The 19,761-nt window shown below is 52.5% G+C and overlaps 4 protein-coding genes across 17 annotated transcripts; 3 read left to right on the top strand and 1 right to left on the bottom strand.

The window, feature by feature from the left end:
• The first annotated feature begins 219 nt into the window (after positions 1–219).
• Positions 220–12,085, top strand: BSCL2 (BSCL2 lipid droplet biogenesis associated, seipin). 12 transcript variants are annotated; one of them, XM_036859994.1, is made up of 13 exons: positions 220–305; positions 592–670; positions 2,523–2,745; positions 4,222–4,538; positions 6,108–6,189; positions 9,102–9,266; positions 10,075–10,209; positions 10,397–10,494; positions 10,927–11,068; positions 11,211–11,277; positions 11,448–11,537; positions 11,633–11,713; positions 11,852–12,085. In XM_036859994.1, exons 3-13 carry the CDS (start codon positions 2,653–2,655, stop codon positions 11,992–11,994), a joined length of 1,413 nt encoding a protein of 470 aa, XP_036715889.1. In that variant the 5' UTR covers positions 220–305; positions 592–670; positions 2,523–2,652; the 3' UTR covers positions 11,995–12,085. The 12 variants fall into 12 exon arrangements, with proteins under 12 accessions (XP_036715889.1, XP_036715888.1, XP_036715890.1 ...); XM_036859993.1 differs by lacking the exon at positions 220–305 and having other exon boundaries at positions 330–670; XM_036859995.1 differs by lacking the exons at positions 220–305; positions 592–670 and adding an exon at positions 2,276–2,338.
• GNG3 (G protein subunit gamma 3) lies at positions 619–3,225 on the bottom strand. Its single transcript, XM_036860011.1, has 4 exons — positions 3,117–3,225; positions 1,921–2,134; positions 1,418–1,517; positions 619–1,139 (listed from the first exon to the last, which is right to left on the bottom strand). Exons 3-4 carry the CDS (start codon positions 1,514–1,516, stop codon positions 1,011–1,013), a joined length of 228 nt encoding a protein of 75 aa, XP_036715906.1. The 5' UTR covers position 1,517; positions 1,921–2,134; positions 3,117–3,225; the 3' UTR covers positions 619–1,010.
• A 135-nt stretch (positions 12,086–12,220) lies between the features above and the next one.
• LRRN4CL (LRRN4 C-terminal like) lies at positions 12,221–14,852 on the top strand. Its single transcript, XM_036860010.1, has 2 exons — positions 12,221–12,897; positions 13,439–14,852. Exon 2 carries the CDS (start codon positions 13,444–13,446, stop codon positions 14,134–14,136), a length of 693 nt encoding a protein of 230 aa, XP_036715905.1. The 5' UTR covers positions 12,221–12,897; positions 13,439–13,443; the 3' UTR covers positions 14,137–14,852.
• A 2,166-nt stretch (positions 14,853–17,018) lies between these two features.
• Positions 17,019–19,626, top strand: UBXN1 (UBX domain protein 1). Of its 3 annotated transcripts, none has more exons than XM_036860009.1 (10): positions 17,019–17,121; positions 17,222–17,309; positions 17,449–17,502; positions 17,591–17,685; positions 17,784–17,853; positions 18,016–18,207; positions 18,302–18,353; positions 18,470–18,586; positions 19,116–19,308; positions 19,480–19,626. In XM_036860009.1, the coding sequence occupies exons 2-10, from the start codon at positions 17,251–17,253 to the stop codon at positions 19,527–19,529; spliced, it is 882 nt and encodes a 293-aa protein (XP_036715904.1). In that variant the 5' UTR covers positions 17,019–17,121; positions 17,222–17,250; the 3' UTR covers positions 19,530–19,626. The 3 variants fall into 3 exon arrangements, with proteins under 3 accessions (XP_036715904.1, XP_036715902.1, XP_036715903.1); XM_036860007.1 differs by having other exon boundaries at positions 17,591–17,697; positions 19,480–19,624; XM_036860008.1 differs by lacking the exon at positions 17,019–17,121 and having other exon boundaries at positions 17,128–17,309; positions 17,591–17,697.
• Positions 19,627–19,761: the final 135 nt, after the last annotated feature.

The raw sequence follows: 19,761 nt of genomic DNA, 5'->3' as shown, positions 1-19,761 counted from the left end.
AGCCATTTTGAGACAGATGAGCACGGAAGGGACCATATTGAGAACTCTGGATGCCTGGGGCCGCCATTTTAAGTATGGGCCCAGCTGAGAAGCCCTGTACGGTGAAACGCTGTGACATGCGGCCGCCGTATTGGTGCGGATCCCCTTGGCGGCGGCCATCTTGGACGGAGACCTGCTGTGGGCGTCGCCATCTTAGAAGTAAAACGGCCCCTTCCCAGGAACTGGAACCACGCTCCTCCCCTCTCACTGGGTACCTCCTGTCTGCGACTGCCCTTCGGAATCCCTCCCTAAGTCCACCCCGTTCGGTCTGTTTTCATTTTCACTTGTCTTCATTGCTCTCGTGTGTGTGTGTGTGTGTGTGTGTGTGTGTGTGTGTGTGTATGCTCTCCGTAGCCTCTGAGTGTCTGTCTGTAACTTAATTCTTCCACTTGAGACGTTCTCTCTTGCCCGCCATCCACCCTAACCCGGCGGATCTCCGATCCTAGACAATGTCTAACCCGCTTTGACTGGCCCTGTTCCCTGGTTATGGCAAGCTTTTCCACCTGCCGCACCCACTCCCAAATCTACTGACTGATGATCCTATCCCCCAAGAACGGTAACACAGGAGCTGTCCTCTGAGACTCTGGATGACTTTATTCTTCAAATGGCTTTACACTTCCAATAGTTCCAGGTGAGACTGAGAGCAAGCACCCAGCCCATCCCTCTCTCCATTGTCTGAGCGGGTCACAGAGGGAAGCGGGCAGGACGCTGGCAGAGTCTGACAGCCCTTCTGTGGGTGGAGCTAAGGGTGTCCCGAGTCACGGGGTGCTTTGGGTCCGCCTCAGTGGGTGAGGAAATGGGGTCGGCAGATAGGCGAGGGAGGGCCTTGTGCTTCAGATAACCTCACAGGGTTGGGAAAGGGCTAGGGATGGGAAGCAGGGACCCTAGGGGGCTCACCACAGTTCCTGACAAAAATGAGGAAGGGCCCGGGAGAGGGAAAGGTGAAGAGTTGTGAGGAGGGACAGGGCAGCTCAGAGGAGGGCACAGAAGAATTTCTTCTCCCGGAAAGGGTTCTCTGAAGTGGGCACAGGGGTGATGAGGGGATCCTCACAGGCGTGGGCATCACAGTAAGTCATCAGGTCTGCTGCTGCCTTGGACACCTGGGGCACAGCCGGGAGGAGAACTGTTAGCCAGAAACCCTAAATGGGCTGCAGCCTGCCTCCCTCCCCAAATGGATAATCTTTTGCCATCTCTAGGGCTCCTTAAGACAGTCTTCTCTTCCCTCATCACCCACAGAGACCTGGGGCCAGCTCTCCTTACAGATCCCAAGACTCCTCCTGTGATCTCAGGGAGTCAATGAAAGAAAGCATCTCTTACCCTGAGGTTTGGGAACCTACGGTACAGGCTGCCAACTAATGGGATCCAGGGCCCCACCCACCTTTATCCGGCACAAGCTGGCTTCAATCTTAAGCTGTTCCACCATCTTGCGGGCTTGCCCAATACTCATAGTGCTGTTCACAGGGGTCTCCCCTTTCATCCTGGAGAAAAGAGAGAGCTCAGAGCATGATAGGGGGGCCCTGCACAATCTCAGCTGAAGGCCCCCCTCTGTGCTTACTCCTCATCAACCTTTACAAGGCCGGGTCATATGCCCCAATATTTTACTCCCCTTTTATCCCCAACCTCCGTGGTCTTTCCCATTCCTGTCTTCCTCAGCTAAGGAAATGGAGAAGTGGGATGAGATGCTCCCCAAACTCCTACATGGCCTGGGCCACAGATCATTAAACATACAAATGATTTAAGGCTTCAGAGCCCTCAAGTTATGTGTGTTCCCAGCTCTGAAAACCACAACTAGAAAGAGCCCCGCCCTAATGAGGAGAGTACAGAACCCCCACCTGCCCCCTTGAGCCCCAAAGGGAGAAAAGCAGAATGCTCGCTACTCACCTGAGGCCACGGGCAGCGACAGTCCTGGGGAGAAGGATCGTGGGGTGCACCAAAACCTGCTGCCTGAGATGGGTGCCCCACCTTGCAGGGAGTTGCAGCTGAGAATATCTGACGCAGCAGCAGAAGCAGCTAATACAAGGCCACTGGGGAGGGTCAGGTCAGAGGCCAGTGGAGGGCTGGTCCCAGTTTTTGCAGCTCCAGCACTGGCTGTTACCTGAAAGATGAAGGATGCTAGAAGGAGCTGCTCAGATCCTGGCACATACCAACTCTCTGGCCAGTGGGGGAGCCTGGCTGCTGCCCGCAGCCCCTGTGCACACCCCCACTGTTACTGTCTCACTACCTGCCCCTCCCCCATTGCGGGCATCCAGGGTCTGGGCTGGAGACGTCCCCAAAGGAGCTGGAAGTAGCTGAGTCCCAGGTAGATTCCCCCCTCAAATGGGGTGGTCTGGACCTGTGACAGCCCCTGCAGTGGAGTCAGTACTGACTGCGTGAGACCCTGCTCATTTGAAAATCTGACATCAGCTGGGCAAGTCGCCCCCTCCATCCCTCCTCCCTCTACTCTGACACAGCATTTAACACCTGAATCTTCATTTCTCTCCCAGGGACCCTCCATTCCCCATATCCAGGAAAATGTGATGAGCTACAGGTATCAGCTTCTAGATCACCACTTTAACGTTCTAGCTACAAGTGACTCGAGTGGAAGATCCAGGGGCGGCGAGGTCCATCAGGAAGATGTCTAAAGAAATGGCAGACCGAAGAGAAGAAGGAGCAGCTGGGGGAAAAGAGGCATGCAGAGATCAGATCAAAGAATCGGACAAAGACGAGGTAGGGGAGAGTCGGTGGGTGTTTCTGGAAATGGATGGGCTTCCTGGGTGTGTGTGTGTATTGGTTTGAGATTGCCTCCCACGTCTGCAGTGTTGTGCTTGGTGCTGTGAGATGTACGCAAAGATGTACACAACACTGATCCTTCTGAGGGATCTTACTTGGGGTGAATAGACATATACAAAATAGAAAGTGCCACCCGCCAAAAGCTAGTCTAGATAATGCGCTGTGGGGGAGGGAAAGTCTAGTTAGGGTCGGAGGAGGTCGATCACGCATCGTAAAAGCTGGAGACAAAACACGGGCCTGAAATGCTACCGCTCTTGTGAATAGGGGACAGCCAGCCCGCTGGCGCAACGCGCAAGATGCACAGGTACCCGCAGATTGCAGCGTTCTCGGGGCGAATGCTCTCTGCCTTGGAAGCCCACAGATCCAAGGAGCTGTGGGCAATGAAAATCAGCGCCAGCTGGATGCCCGCCTCGCCCCATCTTCGGGGGTTAAATGGCCGATAGTGAAGGTGTGGGCGGAGGGCCGTGATTGCGGCCTCGAGGGGCGGGCTGAGGGATCCTGCTGACTCATATCTGGAGCATATCTTGGGGCCTGGAGGGAGGCGCCTGTCCCCTTTGGTTTTGGTATCCGGAGGGTAACGGACCGCAGGAACGGACAGTGCCGGGCGCCAGGAGGTAGGAATTTGGCGGCCCGGAAGGCCCCGCCCCCTGCACCGGCCCCGCCCCGGACGAGCCCCGCCCCCAGTGCTACAAAGAGGGGGCGGGCCGGCGGAAGGGGGAGGAACTTCCCCCGGGAGGCGGAAGTACCTTCTCGCCGTTGCCCCGGCAGCGCGCGGCTGGTGAGTCTGCACCGCTGTGGCGGCCCGCTGGCTGGTTTCTATGTTGCTGCGGTTGGGTGGGGGCCCCGGGCGCCGCGCCCACCGCCGAGCCAGAGGAGGCTGGCGGGGAGCGGCCGTTGGCTGCAGGACGCCCTGCCCGGAGTGGGGCGCGGCCCTGTCTGAGAGCGACCGCTCTCAATTCGGGAGGGAATTGTGGCTGCGCTGAGGCTGCTGGCTTTGGGTCCGGCTGTGCGACCTTAGGCAAGTCGCGCGCGCTCTCCGTGCAGCCACCTCGCAGTGTGGAATCGTGTCATCGTGTGTGTAAAACCGCCTTGGAAGAATTGTAAGGTGCTCATCCTCTGTATGTTACGTATTACTATGAATGACTGTCAAGGTGGCTGTCCCAGAATCAGGTGACCCGAGGATGGGTTCAGCTGAGGAACTCTAGCACAGGTGGTGGAGAGAGCACAGTGGAGGAAAGGAAGGGATAATTGGCTGAGAAACGCAATCAATTGGAGAAAGGCCATATGAAACAAAGACTTTGCTATGTCTTGCTATCTCTGGTTCCTCAAAGCCAGTCCGGTAAGCTTGTCCTTTTTGTCCCCACCTCCCCCGTGAAAAGAGCCATTCTTTCCCCTTTCTTTGTCTTTTTCCAGGAACCACCAGCTGCTTCATCCCATGGCCAGGGGTGGCGTCCAGGTGGCAGAGCACCTAGGAACTCAAGGCCTGAACCCGGGGCCAGACCCCCTGCACTCCCCATCATGGTCAATGACCCACCAGTACCTGCCTTACTGTGGGCCCAGGAGATGGGCCACGTCCTGGCAGGCCGTGCCCGCAAGCTGCTACTGCAGTTTGGGGTGCTCTTCTGTACCATCCTCCTCCTGCTCTGGGTGTCTGTCTTCCTCTATGGCTCCTTCTACTATTCCTACATGCCGACGGTCAGCCACCTCAGCCCCGTGCATTTCTACTACAGGTGAGAGGGGTCTTCTATCAAAGTAGAGGAATCCTGTGAGAGAATTGCTGCAAGGACCCTTGGAGCTTATTCAGGTCAACCTCCTTATTTACGGAGGAGGACACTTGAGCCCAGTGTGCTTATACTGATTTCTTTTATAACCCAAGGTTGGAGCAGGTCTGGGCTGGTAGGGCTCTAGGGTCCTAGTCCTGTCTCTGGTTACTGGAATCTGGTTAAAAAGAAGAAAAAAAAAAATCCCTCTCCTAGATTGTCATGATGAGGGCCACTGTAGACTTCTGAGCCAACCCAACCCCTTGGGTCATCTCAGAACTAATCTGGCCTTCAGTAGAGGAGGTATTAGGAAAGCAGTAGTTTGCCTTTTACATTACTTCTTCCCACTTCCGGATAGTCTGCTGCAAGAGAATTTATGGAAACACAGGGTGTCTGGGTACATAAACTCCCAGAGTCCTACTTCTTGCCTGGGGCCTCAATTCCTTCCCATTTTACCGACCCTGCCAAATTCTCTCCCCTTCTTTTAACAATGACTACGGGACCAATCAAGAGGTGCTGACAAGGGCACTGTTATCAGTGGTCCAAAGTTTGTTTTTTTTTTCCCCTGTCCTGAGTCCGTGGTCATGAGCTGTAATTTCTAAGGCAGAGCTGCTTAAACTTTTATTTATTTATTTATTTTATTTTATTTATTTAATTTAATTTATTTATTGATTGGCTGCGTTGGGTCTTCCGTTGCTGTGCGCTGGCTTTCTCTAGTTGCAGCGAGCGGGGGGCACTCTTCTTTGCGGTGCGAGGGCTTTTCACTGCAGTGGCTTCTCTTGTTGTGGAGCACAGGCTCTAGGCACGCAGGCCTCAGTAGTTGTGGCACACGGGCTTCAGTAGTTGTGGCTCACGGGCTGAAGAGCGCAGGCTCAGCAGTTGTGGCACACGGGCTCAGTTGCTCCGCGGCATGTGGGATCCTCCCGGACCAGGGCTCGAACCCGTGTCCCCTGCATTGGCAGGCGGACTCCTAACCACTGCGCCACCAGGGAAGCCCTGCTTAAACTTTTAAGAGGCATGGATCTTATGAAAGCTATGGCCCTTCCTGCCATAAAAACCTATATATATGCCCATGTGCAATTTTGCCTACAATTCGAAGGGTTCATAAGCCTCTTAAAGATCATCTGTGGATCCCTTTGGAGGAGTTTTCTCAAACTAGGCCCCAGACCAGAATTCCTAAATCAGAATCTGGAGGAGTGGGACCCAGGAATCTGCATTTTTATCAGCTCCCCAAGTGAGTCTTTAGAAACACTTAAGTCCGAAACTGTTCAACTAAGTGTCCATAGGTTCCCATTTAAGAATGTCTGCCCTAATGAAAGGAAATAAATGTAAGTAGCAGGAAGAGAATTAAAGACTCATTCTGTTGTCTTGAATCTCCTGGCTGCATTTCTTCTCCATCTCTCTCTATAACAGAGAAGCGTGCCCATTCTGGGAGAAGGGATGGGGGATAAGAAAGGGAGCCCTAGGGGCCAAGGAGGTGTGTGAACAAGTAAGGCAGACTCTGTAACTTAGCAGAGTATCATCCCCGTTCTCATTTAGGACCGACTGCGATTCCTCCGCCTCCTTACTCTGCTCCTTCCCTGTTGCCAATGTCTCACTGGCTAAGGGTGGACGTGATCGGGTGAGTACGGGAGCTGAAGAGAGGTTTCATGAGAGCTTTGATGACTTGAAACAGGAAGGCTTGAGAAAGACCTGGACGTCAGGGACCGAGTAATAGAGACTAAAAGGAAGGCTTTCAAGGAAAGGGAGGTTAAAGAAAAATTAAAGTCCAAATGAATTGTGTGGATTATTCTTTCCTCCTTCTTAAATTGTTTCAGCCAGGCCATATCTACTAGATAAGGTGCATTTTAGATGTAAATGAACCTAAATTAACAGATCAGCTATCTTACAGAACTAGGATGGAATCCACCCAAGAGTTTTGAAAGTATGTTAAATTATGAAACAGATATGTGTAACCTGCCATTACAAAGGGTACTGTGCCAGAGGACTGGCCGAATGCCAGTATGCCTTCAACAAACCTGGAAACCCTGGGAAATGCAGAATGGGAATGCATCCTTCTCTGTTAGGCAAGCTGCTGGAGGCTCTGAAAAAGGGTAGGATCCCAGAACACTTCAGAAGGATCTTGGAGGATCAAGAGCATTTCTGATCACCAGAGTTTTTTGAGTTGTCAGCAGTGTAATGAGAAGTCATCAGAAATCAGACTTACTAAGAGTTTAAATATCATTTGAAAATGGTTTTTCAAAAATTGTACTTGGGAGAATACTGACCTAAAGATAAAAAACACAGGATAGAAATAAATGGTCACTCTGAAGGGAGGAGTGTAAACTGTAGAGTCTGGGGCCCCCTGGGGTTGACAATACAAATAACCTGGGAGACTGTGTATTCTGTATCCTGTGACATCTTCCAGTTTACTGCCAGGGTAACACTATCCAGAAAGCTTACCAGGTGGGATGAGTGGATCCCAAATGGAGATTTCAAAGTGGTGAAGTGGGGAAGGGAATTCCCTGGCGGTCCAGTTGTTAGGACTCCACACTTTCACTGCTGAGGGTCCAGGTTCAATCCCTGGGGGGAGAACTAAGATCCTGCAAGCTCTTTTTGGTGTGACCAAAAAAAAAAAAAAAAACAGTGGTGAAGTGGAATGTTGGGCATTGCAAGACAGAGGATTATCATTTTAGTTCTGCTACTCAGGAAAGTAACTTGGAGATGATCATAGAATGTTCTGTGAAAACATTTGTTCAATGTGTTTTTGTGGCTTAATAATAATAATAATAAATGGAATATATTGAGAGGGGAATAGAAACAAAGCCACAGTACATTTGCACCTGGGATGCTGCATGCATTTGTGTGGCTGCCCATCGTATATCATAATGGTTGGGGACGCAACGAGCCTAAAACAGTCGGGTACCAGGCTGCTGGATGAGGAAGGGATGGAAGGATGAAGGGTGAGGCCCAAGTCCCTGATAATTAAAGCAGATTGATCATTTCATTCATTTCTAGTGAACATTTTTGAATGAATGCATGAAATAATGGGTCTACTCTGTGTGTAACACCTTGTTTAGAAATAGAAGATGTGGTCCTGCTTTCAAGGAGCTCACAGGATTGACAGAAATCTATACATTGCATTAAGTAGCAAAGACGCAGATTCTGCATTTCAGAAGAATTTGTGAAGAATTAGACAGGTGTGAGACTATGGAGATGGTGAGGCTCAAAGTGGGCCTTTTAAGGAAGAGTGAATACTGTGTGGGAACGGAGGAGAGGGAGAACCTGCCCACCAGGCAGACAAATGCGAACAAAGGCAGGACTCATTCACAAGATTCTGGTATTAGATTTTGTGGATGCCCTTGGAGGAGATGACATAATTACTGGTTTAAAAAGAAAAAAAAATATATAAAAATCTTTATTGAGGTATAATTCACATAGTGTACAAGTCACCATTCAAAATGTACAGTTCAGTCGTTTTTAGTATATTCAGAGTTGAGCAACCATCACCATAATCAATTTTAGAACATTTTCATCACCCCAGAAAGAAACCCATACCCACTACCTAGCAGTCACTCCCCATTTCCCTCCTGCCCATCCAGAGAACTACCGATTTTAATGTTTCAAAGAATTCAGTGAAGCAAGTGGCTTAGATTCATCTGGCCTCTACAGGGGGGTAGGAATCTCATGGAATCCATTTTTGTCAAGACGTAATTCAGACCGAAAATAAGAATCTGTATAAAGAAAGACTTTGATCAGTGGTTTTTCACCTATTACCCTATGGATAAAATGCTCAAAGTACCCTCATAGCCATATCTAGATTTCGGAGCAAGTACACTATTAGGGTTAGGGCAAAGTTTTTTTCAACTTTTTTTTTTTTTTTTTAATCCACTCCCTCTTTGGTTAAAACCAGAAACTTTACCATCACCCCTGTGATCCTTATGTATCACCCTGAGGGGGTCATGCATAGGACAAGCATAGCTGAATACAGGATTAGAGGAATATAGGAACAGTCAGGAAAAACTAGGGTGTGTTTGGTGGCACATCTTTAACCTTTTGAGGTTAATCCCAGTGAAGAAGCCTTCCTGCTGTGAGTCTCAGGGTTCTACCAACAGAACCAAGATAAAGGACCCAGAATGACATAAGATGGTGTTGAGTGACAGTGACTGTGCGACAGCTGGCTAGGGAGATGGTGAGCACTTCTGGCACTCGGTTAATTAATAATGTAAGTGAAGGTAGGCTGGGTCCGGGGAGATGGCCTCACGGGGACAGAGAGACCTGAGTCACAGATGGCCCAGTTGGCAACATGACGGTTCACTTTTGGAAAAGAAATGTGACACAGCCTTTCTCGAAAAGAGTGATTCAGTAGAGCAGACAGGATACTGAAGATCTCAGAAGTGGGAGGGATCCAGCCACCAGAAGGGGGCAGCACTTTCTTGGGATCAGAGAGATTGAGAGGCCTGTTATGAGAGGGGAGGGTTGTGGCAGAGTGTTTGGAGGGGAAGGGGGAAGGTGGTACAGGGGCAGCGCAATTAAGAAAAATTTTTTTTAAAGAGACGGGGCTACCTTGGGCAGGTGCTGATGTATGGACAGCCGTACCGCGTTACCTTAGAGCTTGAGCTGCCAGAGTCTCCTGTGAATCAAGATTTGGGCATGTTCTTGGTCACCATTTCATGCTACACCAGAGGCGGCCGAATCATCTCCACCTCTTCACGCTCCGTGAGTGTTCATTCCTAGCCTGTCTAGGAGGGTGTGGAGAATGATGACAGATGTCAGAGTATCTGGGTAGGGCTTCAGGAGAAAACATCCCAGCTCTGAAGTCACAGACACATGAGGATAGGCAAGAGGTGTCAGTTTACCACACCAGACAAACACCCCGTAACATCTGATGCGCATGTCCAGCTTTGGGGCAAAGTCTGAAGAGCGGAGCCACCCTGAAAAGGGGCTTCTTTGGAGCCAGGCAAGCCTGGCCTCGAATCCTCACTCAGAAACATGCTAGCTGAGGGGCAATTTACTTAACCCCTTAGTCATCAAGTGCTATAAGTGAATATAGCAGTAACTCCCTCATAACAAAACTACTTTGGATTCAATGAGGAAATAGTGGGTGTTCAGTAAATGTTAGATTCTGTTCTTAATTATCAACAGAACCGTATCAGGAAGCAAATCCCCGAATGTCCACATGGGGGAAAAAGCTTCAGATGGTACACTGGAACATATCCAGTCTGTTCTGGATTATAGAACCATTTGGGGGGAAGGTAGATCAGAGACAGTGTGGGGCTTCACCTAGGAGGGTTTCTTAGAAAAGGGGGCTTTGTTGTATTGGAATAGAGACACGTGGCCGGGTAGGGCAGGGCAGGGATGTCATTCAAGTGTTTGCAACGGTTGGGTCAAGACTTGGGTTTTGGGGGCGTGGTAGGAAGTGAAAGTGAGGGAGCAGGGACCGGGGAAGAAGCAGCCTTCCTAGCCTGCTCAGGGGTGGTGGAGGGGCGGGCACCCGTCCCCAGCCTCTCCCTCCTGGCCCTGGCAGGTGATGCTGCATTACCGCTCAAACCTGCTCCAGATGCTTGACACCCTGGTCTTCTCTAGCCTCCTGCTGTTTGGCTTTGCAGAGCAGAAGCAGGTCCTGGAGGTGGAGCTGTACCCAGAATACAGGGAGAACTCGGTAAGGGGGGAAGGAGGACTAGGAGACAGCCCTCCCCACAAGCCCAGAATTTTCCCTGAGGAGCTTCTGGGCTCGGTCAGGAGGGACGGCAGCAGAGGCTGGAAGCGGGCCTCCGATTGGCCTGGCAGGAGCGACAGCGGCAGGATCCTGGCCTGACGCGCTGCCACCGCTGCCCGCCCGCCTGCAGCATGTGCCGACCAGCGGGGCCGTTATCGAGATCCACAGCAAGCGCGTCCAGCTGTACGGAGCCTACCTCCGCATCCACGCCCGCTTCACCGGGCTCAGGTGAGGAAGCGCCGACGTGGCCTGGGCAGCTCTCGTGGGGCTGTCCTTAAGTGAAGAGGGTCCTAAGCAGAGGCGACGGCTTTTACGGGTTTTACTTAGGCCACAGATTCTCCACCCTGACTGCACATCGGCATATCAGGTCCCTGGGGAACTTTAAAAAAATACTGATGCCTGGGCCCCACGCCAAGACCAGGATTTGTTAGGGTCGTACCAGGCCGTCAGACTTTTTGAAAGCACCCCAGGGAAAGGCCATGTGCAGTCGGTGTTGAGAACTGCTCTCTTGAACACATCGGCTCGGTGGGTGGGAGGCAGGGGATGGGGCCCAGCTCTAGCCAAACTGGTGAATCGCCCTAGAAGTTATTTCTGGGAAATGAGAAGGCTGGTACCCCCTGGTAGCTGCTACTCCCCTCCTGTCTCCGCTTCCTGCTTCAGGTACCTGCTGTACAACTTCCCGATGACCTGCGCCTTCGTTGGTGTCGCCAGCAACTTCACCTTCCTCAGCGTCATCGTGCTCTTCAGCTACATGCAGTGGGTGTGGCGGGGCATCTGGCCCCGACACCGCCTCTCTCTGCAGGTCGCAAAGGACCCCTTTCCTCTCCCCCTCATGATCCTTCTTTGGGGAGTGGGCAGGAGCATGTTGGGGGCTGGGGCTGAAGGGCCCTGATCACCGGTGAGGGAAGGCAGCCCTTGCTGCTCAGGAGGTTCCCCCCCTACAGGTAAACATCCGAAACAGAGACAGTTCCCGCAAGGAAGTCCAGCGGAGGATCTCTGCCCATCAGCCAGGTAAAGGTGATGGCTGGGGGCTGGGTGAGGAGGCTCCTGCGCCGTCCAGTGTGAGGCTTTAGGTGCTCACGTACCAAGCTGAAGGTCAAGGGAAGGGCTGAATGGGGTGAAGTCGGCACTGCCATCCAGGCACAGCTGCCCTAGCCCTGCCCTGTCCTCTACCCCCTTTGGAGGCACAGGGCCCCAAGGCCAGGAGGAGTCCACTCAGCTGTCACCCATTACAGAGGACAGTGAGAGGCGTGCAGATCCCTCGGAGCCAGGTAAGGTGCAGCAGCCCGACCTCCTTCCTGACTCCTCTCAGCCCTCCCCTTCAGCCTCCTCCAGACTGACCTCTGCCTTCCCCCTGGGGCTGCAGAAGGCCAGCTGTCTGAGGAGGAGAAACCAGATCCACAGCCCCTGAGTGGCGAGGAGGAGCTAGAGCCCGAGGCCAGTGACGGTGAGGGGCACTCTGCAGCGGGGCCTGGGTGGACTGGGGTTGGCCTGTGGGTAGGGAGAAGGCCACGTTGGGTGGGGGCAGGAGCCCCTGGTCTGGAATTTCCCATCTGGGATTTTGTTTCTCCTTCCCCTGGCCCAGGTTCAGGCTCCTGGGAAGATGCAGCTCTGCTAACGGAGGCCAACCTGCCTGTTTCTGCCCCTGCCCTTGCCCCGGAGACCGTGGGCAGCTCCGAACCCTCGGCAGGCACTGTCCGCCAGCGCCCCATTTGCTCTAGTTCCTGAAGAGAATAGGGCAGAGTCCCCACACTCCAGCCCTCTCCCCCCTGATCCCTTTCCCTTTCCGGGGCTCCCCCAATAAACTATTTTCGTGCCAGCTGCCTCCCTGACTCTGAAGTGGGTTCAGGGCCATTTGAAAACCTGATGTTCCCCAGGCATCCCCCACCCCGATTGGAGGAGGTTGTCTTGTCAGGGGTTACCGATGGGGAAGACCTCCAGACCCTGGACTGTTTTAGGCACAGCTGTTTCCATTCACAGCCTAGGACGTCCAAGGAGCGAAAACCTGCCCACTCCATCCATGTGACTCTCATCTCCCTCTGGGGAGGGGGATAGCATAGGGCGGGTCTGGAAAGCCGGGATACATCATTCTGGCCTCCGCACCCCTCCCTTTCTCAGTCCATTGGGAGGCGGAAGACAGGAAATGACTGCCGTGGATGTGGTATGATTTTTTACTGAAACAGCATTTTGTAGCCCAGGCCCCATGCTGTCCACAGCTATTTTTCTCTCTGATACCAGCCAGGTGGCCCCGTCCTTTGTGTTCCCCTCCTCACCCCCTCACGTGACTTCAGCCTTTGGATTCTCAGCTCCTGGCTGCCTTCCACATTCCACTGCTCTTTCAGAACCCAGGCATCCTGGCCTCCAGCTGAAACCGCTGCATGTCGCTTCCCCCACCCCTGGCCCCGTGACTCAGGCCCTCTGAAGGCACCAGCCCTCTTCTTGGCACTCACCGGGGAGGGGGACAGGGGAAGGGGGGCCAGGTGGTGACATCACAGTTGAGGGTATAAAAGCTTTGAGCCAAAACAGAATTGAAATTGAAGACATTGAGAAAACCTGACTGTGCAGCCTGTGCTCCTGGGGACCTCTTAGGACCCCCGGCCTGCTACTCACTGCATCAAGGCCTACCCACTGGTAAGGTGCTGCTTGTGAGTCAGGGAGGTGGGGGGCAGGCAGGGACCAGGACTTTGATAGGTGGGGAGGGAGGGTTCCAGGGCCTCTGTGTCCCATCTCTTCTCCTTTCTCACTTCCATCTCCTTTCTGGGTTTCTGCATGTGTTGCTGACTGATTGATACTTATTTTACTTAGATGGTTTCTCTGGGTGGCAGCTGGGAACGATTCCATCTTCCTTCCCCAGGCTGCGTAAATCATTTACTCCTCTTCTCCCCTCAGCACTCAGTTTATTCATTAACTGTTTCTCATGCTTCACGCATTGCTGGTTGCGCACTTCTCTCTGTCGGGTCAGACGACATTTTATTCTTTTTCGCCCAAAACCAAGCACATAGGCTGTTCAGAAGTTGGATGACAAAGGGGTGTATCGTCTCATTTCCACCTCCTTCCTGTTCTCTTGGTCCCCGGTCGTGTTTCCCTGTCTCTAGAGCTTTTGTTGAGGGAGGGGGGCCTGCAAGGTGTGAGGGCTGACCGGCCTTTACCCTTCCCCCTCCTTCCCTTCCAGACTCCATGCCGGGCTCTCCCTGCCTTGTGTGGCTCCTGGCTGTCACCTTCTCCTTGGTTCCCAGAGCGCAGCCCTTGGCGGGAGACTCGGAAGAAGAGGAGCAAGATGAGACACCTTTGCCGGCTGTCCCCTGCGACTACGACCGCTGCCGCCACCTGCAGGTGCCCTGCCAGGAGCTGCAGAGGGCCGGCCCGACGATGTGCCTGTGCCCCGGCCTCTCCAGCGCCGCGCAGCCGCCCGACCCGCCACGCCTCGGGGAAGTGCGCATGGAGGCAGAGGCGGGCCGCGCCGTGGTGCACTGGTGCGCCCCCTTCTCCCCGGTCCACCAGTACTGGCTGCTGCTTTGGGAAGGCGCCGGGGCTCCGCAGAAGGGGCCCCTCCTCAACTCGACGGTCCGCCGAGCGGAGCTGAAGGGCCTGAAGCCCGGGGGCGCATACGTCGTCTGTGTGGTGGCCGCCAACGCGGCCGGGGAGAGCAGCGTGCCCGGGGCCGAGGACCTCGACGGCGCGGGCGGCCCCGCCTTCGGGCCCTGCGGCCGGCTGACCGTGCTGCCGAGGCCGCTCACGCTGCTGCACGGGGCCGTGGGCGTGGGCTCGGCGCTGGCCCTGCTCGGCTGCTCCGCCCTGGTCTGGCACTTCTGCCTGCGCGAGCGCTGGGGCTGCCCCCGCCGAGGCCGCCCGAGCGGCGCGGGACTCTGAGGCCTCCCGGGGGCCTCTCCGGCCAAGCTAAGCCCGGCGCCGCTCCGGGGGAGGTGGCGCCCCGACAGACCAGACGGCGGGATGGAAGGCCGGGCGCTGGCCCCCCGCTGAGTCGGTTCAGGCCCCAGACTTTCCACTCTGCTCCGAGCTTAGGTTTAGTAGTAGAGAAGGTCGGCAAATTTTTTCTTAATGGACCAGAATAATTTAGGCTTTGTGGTTCCAGGGGATAAAATCGAAGATATCATGTAGTTCTTACATAACCATGTAACCATTTAAAAACGTAAAAATCATTCTTAGCTCTTGGGCCTTACAAGTCAGGCCCCGGACAGTTTCGGCCCGTTGGCTACGGTTAGTCTACTCCTGTCGTACAGCCTCAAAAGGGCCCTGCCACTATGGGTGGCTTCCGTGGGGTTTTGAGAATAAGCTGCTGCGGGATGGGAGTTTGGGGCTAGAGACCACTCCTTCTCCTTCTGCCTTTTTGTTTAGATAGTGAGGATGCGCACTGAGTTAGAATCTACCTGTGTCTGAGGCGGGTGGGAATAAATGACTGACATGGGGTGGAGAAGAGAGGGACTGCCCAAGCTGCTGTTTGGGACAAGCTTGCGGTTTTGCTAGTAAAAATATAATAATAATAATACAATAATAACAAAGGACTCCCCCTCCCCCATTTGTGTTTACTGTATATTCACTGTAACAACATTAAAGGAGATGTAAAAGGAAGACATTTTCAATTTTCATGATCCTTTTCAATTCCCTGTCCACACACCGATTTGTCGGAGTAGTATACATACTTTCGAGTTTATTTTTAAATTAACTGGATGTAGAAAAGTCTAAGTTGCTACACAGTTTATTCCTCACTTTTACTGATCTTATAACCTTTTTTTAAATTATAAAAGTAACACATACAAATTTCAGTACCGAAGAGGATAAAATGAAAGTTTCCCTTCTCCTCAAGAGGTAATTGCCTGTAGCAGAGCAAATTTTTCTCTAAGCAATGCAAATATATTCTTTTTTCATTCAATATATTATGGACAGTGTTCCATGTTGGTAAATCACAGCCTTCTTACTTATGTGAAAGGCATAACTTTCCATTGGAGGATGCTCCTTAACTGACAATAGCCTTGGCTCTTTGTTAGAACATTTGTCTTCAGCGTTTGCTGTGGACATCCTTGTTTGTTTGTGTATCCTCACATGTCTGTGTATTTCCATAGGGTACTTACCTTGAAGTAGGTGAGAGAGGCAGTACTATACAATTTAATCATTCTTCTATTATTGGAACTCTAGAATAAAGTTAGAACACATTTGTTATTTAGAATACACACCACATTGCCGTGAATACTTTGTGTCTTTAGTTTGATTCCTGTATTTCCTCAGCATTTATTCATTTACAAATAATGAGGGCCTACTATCTCACTTCTTCGTTCTGTTTGTTTTTTTTTTCTGTACTTTTTCTTCCTTACTGTCTTAATATTAAAGACGCGCTTTACATGCATTCTTACTTAATCTCTTATCACAATCGTTCTAAGAGATGGTATCACCTTTTCACAGGTGAGAAGTTTGAGGTTCTAAATGGTTTGAAGCTATTCAATACAAGTAAGGAAGTGAGTTAGGATTTCTCGACCCAAGTTGCCCAACTCCAAAGCTGATGATCTTCATTCCACCGCAGAGAGGCAGCACAGCCTAGCGGTTCCAGAACGCCCACTGCATGGGTTTGAATCCTAGCTCTGCGACCTTCGGTAAATTATCTCATCTTTCTGTGTCTGTTTCCAGTGACTAATAATAGTATCTACATCATATGGATTGTGATGATTAAATATGAATTAACCATATAAAATTCTCTAGTGCATATATTATCAATATCAGCAACTTATTATTATTCTGCCTCCTAAAAAACTTTTAAAGTGAGCTTTAACTTAAGGGACCTAACAGCCTAGGTAGTGGCGGCGAGCTAAGTAATCAACAAGACTACACACCAGGGGGACAAGTGCTAATGGAGTAAATACCGGGGCTGGGAGGTGGAGAGGGGGTGGTCAAGGCAGGCTTCCCTTAGAAAGCAAACCCAGGGACTTCCCTGGTGGTCCAGTGGTTAAGATTCCGCGCTTCCACAGCAGGGGGCGCAGGTTTGATCCCTGGGGACCTAAGATCCCACATGCGGTGCAGCCAAAAAAAAAAAAAAAAGGAAAGAAAAGACAGAAAGCAAACCCAGGGTCCAGTCCAAAAAACGACTGGGAGTTAACCAAGCCCACAGAAGAGGCAGGACATCCCAGACACAGAGGGACGGGTATGTTCAAAGACCGGGAGGAGGGAGAATTTTGCAGTCTGCACGTTACCCTCAAGTGGTGAGAGATGAACTCCGCACCAACTGCCAACATTTACACAGTATAGTCTTGCCAGGCACCTAAGGTTGGTGCTATTGTTATCCTCACTTTATAAATGGGGCATTAACAAAAGAAAGGGTAGGAGGAAGCCAGGAAGCCAAGTTTCGTCCTAGGTGACTGAGGTGTCATGGAGAAGTCTTAATCAGGGAGGTGATGACAGGATCAGTTATCGTGTTTTGCAAAGATCCCTTTGGCAGTCGCGCGGAGGATAGCTCAATTGCCGCAGAGGATGAGCAGGTCAAAGGGTGCGCACATTTCTATGGCTCCTGATAAACACTGCTAAATAATTTTCCAACCGGTCGCGCTAAGGGGCCATATCGAGAGCTGTCTTGATTCGCCCAAGGGTGTCAGGTCGGCATCGCCCTTCTTCTACACCGCCGCCGGGCGCCCGGGCTTGGGCGGGGGAATGTGGGCTGCCTCCCGGGCCGCTACTCCCACGCCCCGCCTGTCCCCTCAACGCCAGGTCCTGGCAGCCGGGCCAGGCCTGTGTTTTCTGGCTCTCCGCGGCACCCGTCCACGTCCGCCTCCACGTGACCCAAACAGATTCGGGCACTTCCGCTTCCCCTAGGCTTTCTTCTCGTCGGTGTCCAGGGCCGGTCCGAAGCCAGTGAGTGAGCGAGCGTCCGGCTGGGGCCGTTGGGGGCGGGATAGCGCGCCGGCGGGGGACGCCCCGCGCTGACCCTCTCCGGCCTTCTCGCCCCCTCCAGGTCCCCGCGGAAGCGGCGGTGGCGGCGTCATGGCGGAGCTGACGGCTCTGGAGAGTCTCCTCGAGATGGGCTTCCCCAAGGGACGCGCGTAAGGGAGCCCCCTAACACCCGTCCGCGGGGGTCGCCGACCTGTCCAGGCCTTTACCCCAGCCTGGCCTCAGGGTCTACGCCCCAGCCTGACCATCGCCATGGCTCGTGGGCGCTATTCACGGTGTTTCTGCCCCCAGGGAGAAGGCTCTGGCCCTCACAGGGAACCAGGGCATCGAGGCTGCGATGGACTGGTGAGCGCTCAGACCGGGTAGCAGGGGACTGGGGACTCCTAGGAGGGGCAGCCTGAACATTAACCTCCCTCCCGACTTTCCCTAACAGGTTGATGGAGCATGAAGACGACCCAGACGTGGACGAGCCACTCGCGACCCCCCTTGGACATATCCTGGGACGGGAACCCACCCCCACTGAGCAAGGTGGCCCTGAAGGTCCTGACGGAGGGACCCAGTGTGATTATTCAGGAGGGCCTGAGGAGGAGGATGAACGGGTAATAATACTGATTGCTTGTTTGTAGGACCTGGGTCTGCTGTGGGAGAAAGCAAACCCATTTTGACTGAAGAGGAAAGACAGGAACAGACTAAGAGGTATGAGGAACAAGGTCACGTTTCTGAGGCTCATTCTCCACCTCCCCCCAGACGTGTTTTGGGACTGTGTTCCCGGATTCTGTTTTCTGAATCCCTTGTTAATAAACGCACCTTCCCAATTTATGTCCACTTCTCTTGAACTCTTTCCTCTCTGCAATACAGGATGTTGGAGCTGGTGGCCCAAAAGCAGCGGGAGCGTGAAGAAAGAGAGGAGCGGGAGGCACTGGAACGGGAACGGCAGCGCAGGAGACAAGGGCAAGAGTTGTCAGCTGCCCGACAGCGGCTGCAGGAAGATGAGATGCGCCGAGCTGCTGAGGAGCGGAGGAGGGAAAAGGCTGAAGAGTTAGCGGCCAGGTCTGGGTGCTGGGGGTGTTGGCTAAGAGATGAGAAAGGAATCAAGATCTGCTTTGTCAGTGTCTGACCTACTTTCGTTCTGTCTGCGTTCCAGACAAAGAGTCCGAGAAAAGATCGAAAGGGACAAAGCAGAGAGAGCCAAGAAGGTAGGTGATTGGGTAGATACTGAGGGTGATGAAGTAGGGAGGCTAGTAAATCCCCTTTTCTAGCTTCAGAGGGAAAGGTTGGGCTTAGTGCATGATTGTTTAACTTTGTCCTCCAGTATGGTGGTCATGTGGGCTCTCAGCCATGCCCACCAACAACAGAGCCAGGCCCTGTTCCCTCCTCTCCCAGCAAGGAGCCTCCCACGAAGCGAGAGTATGACCAGTGTCGCATACAGGTACTGATTCTGACTCCTGACTTGCTCCTGGGATTCTTTGTTGGCTTGTAAGGCGCCCAGCCCAGCCCAGAGCTTTTTTCAGTTATGTTCCCTTTGCCAAACCTCTCCCGTCTTTGTAAATGACTTTTGAAATCCTACCTCCTCTGCTCTTAGGAAAGATATCAAATTTTACTTGCCCCAGTCTTTTATAAATCTATCTCTTCTTCTTATTCAGCAGTTAATTTCTTACTTGTTCATCATATTTTCATTTGGCTTATTATACAGCTGTTTGCATGATGTGGTACCTATCCAGATATTTTGTGTAATCTTGTCTTTGTTTTCCTTAAGTTGTGAGGGAGCTAGGAGTCTCTCTCTTCAGTGTTCAGTAAAGCCAAGCCTAAGTGGTTGTTCATTAGGTGCTTTAAATAGTAATTATGCTGGTTTAGTCTAAGAGGAAGGAGAAGCCAACTTTGCTCTTTTTCTTTTCCTTACCTGGGCACTTCACTCGGTTTTGACACTCACAATTCTGTATTTCTGTCTTGCCTTCTAGGTCAGGCTGCCAGATGGGAGCTCACTGACCCAGACATTCCGGGCACGGGAACAGCTGGCAGCTGTGAGGCTCTATGTGGAGCTCCACCGTGGGGAGGAGCTAGGAGGGGGCCAGGACCCTGTGCAGTTGCTTAGTGGCTTCCCCCGGCGGGCCTTCTCAGAGGCTGACATGGAGCGGCCTCTGCAGGAGCTGGGTATGACACGTGGGACCCGAAACCAGGAGGGGGATAGGGGACATGCTTGAGAAAGGAAGGGATGCAAAGAAGGGACTTTGTGGAGATAGTGTGAGGCCAGGAATTTGGGGCGGGGGTGGGGTGGGCAAAAAGCAGATCTTTTGGTTCAAACCTGTTTCGTTCCATCTTCAGGACTTGTGCCTTCTGCTGTCCTCATTGTGGCCAAGAAATGTCCCGGCTGAGAGGCCTTTATCCCACCATCCTTCTCTGACCTCTCTTCATCTTTGATAAAGCACTGACATCACCTTCCTAATAAATAGACCCTCTGAGTTCTGTATGTGACTGACTCCTTCGTGAATGGCCGGGAGGGACAAAAGGAAGGCTTTTAGAATAGACCCTATGCTTCCTTGTAAATTTCCACGGGAGACGTGTTTCTAATCTCTGGGTCTGATGAGTTGCTTGGGAGGTTGAAGG

This window comes from Balaenoptera musculus, chromosome 8, assembly GCF_009873245.2.
Source record: "Balaenoptera musculus isolate JJ_BM4_2016_0621 chromosome 8, mBalMus1.pri.v3, whole genome shotgun sequence".
Taxonomy (NCBI): domain Eukaryota; kingdom Metazoa; phylum Chordata; class Mammalia; order Artiodactyla; family Balaenopteridae; genus Balaenoptera; species Balaenoptera musculus.
The sequence above is the reverse complement of the archived record's forward strand: the minus strand, read 5'-3'. Positions and strand labels throughout refer to the sequence as shown.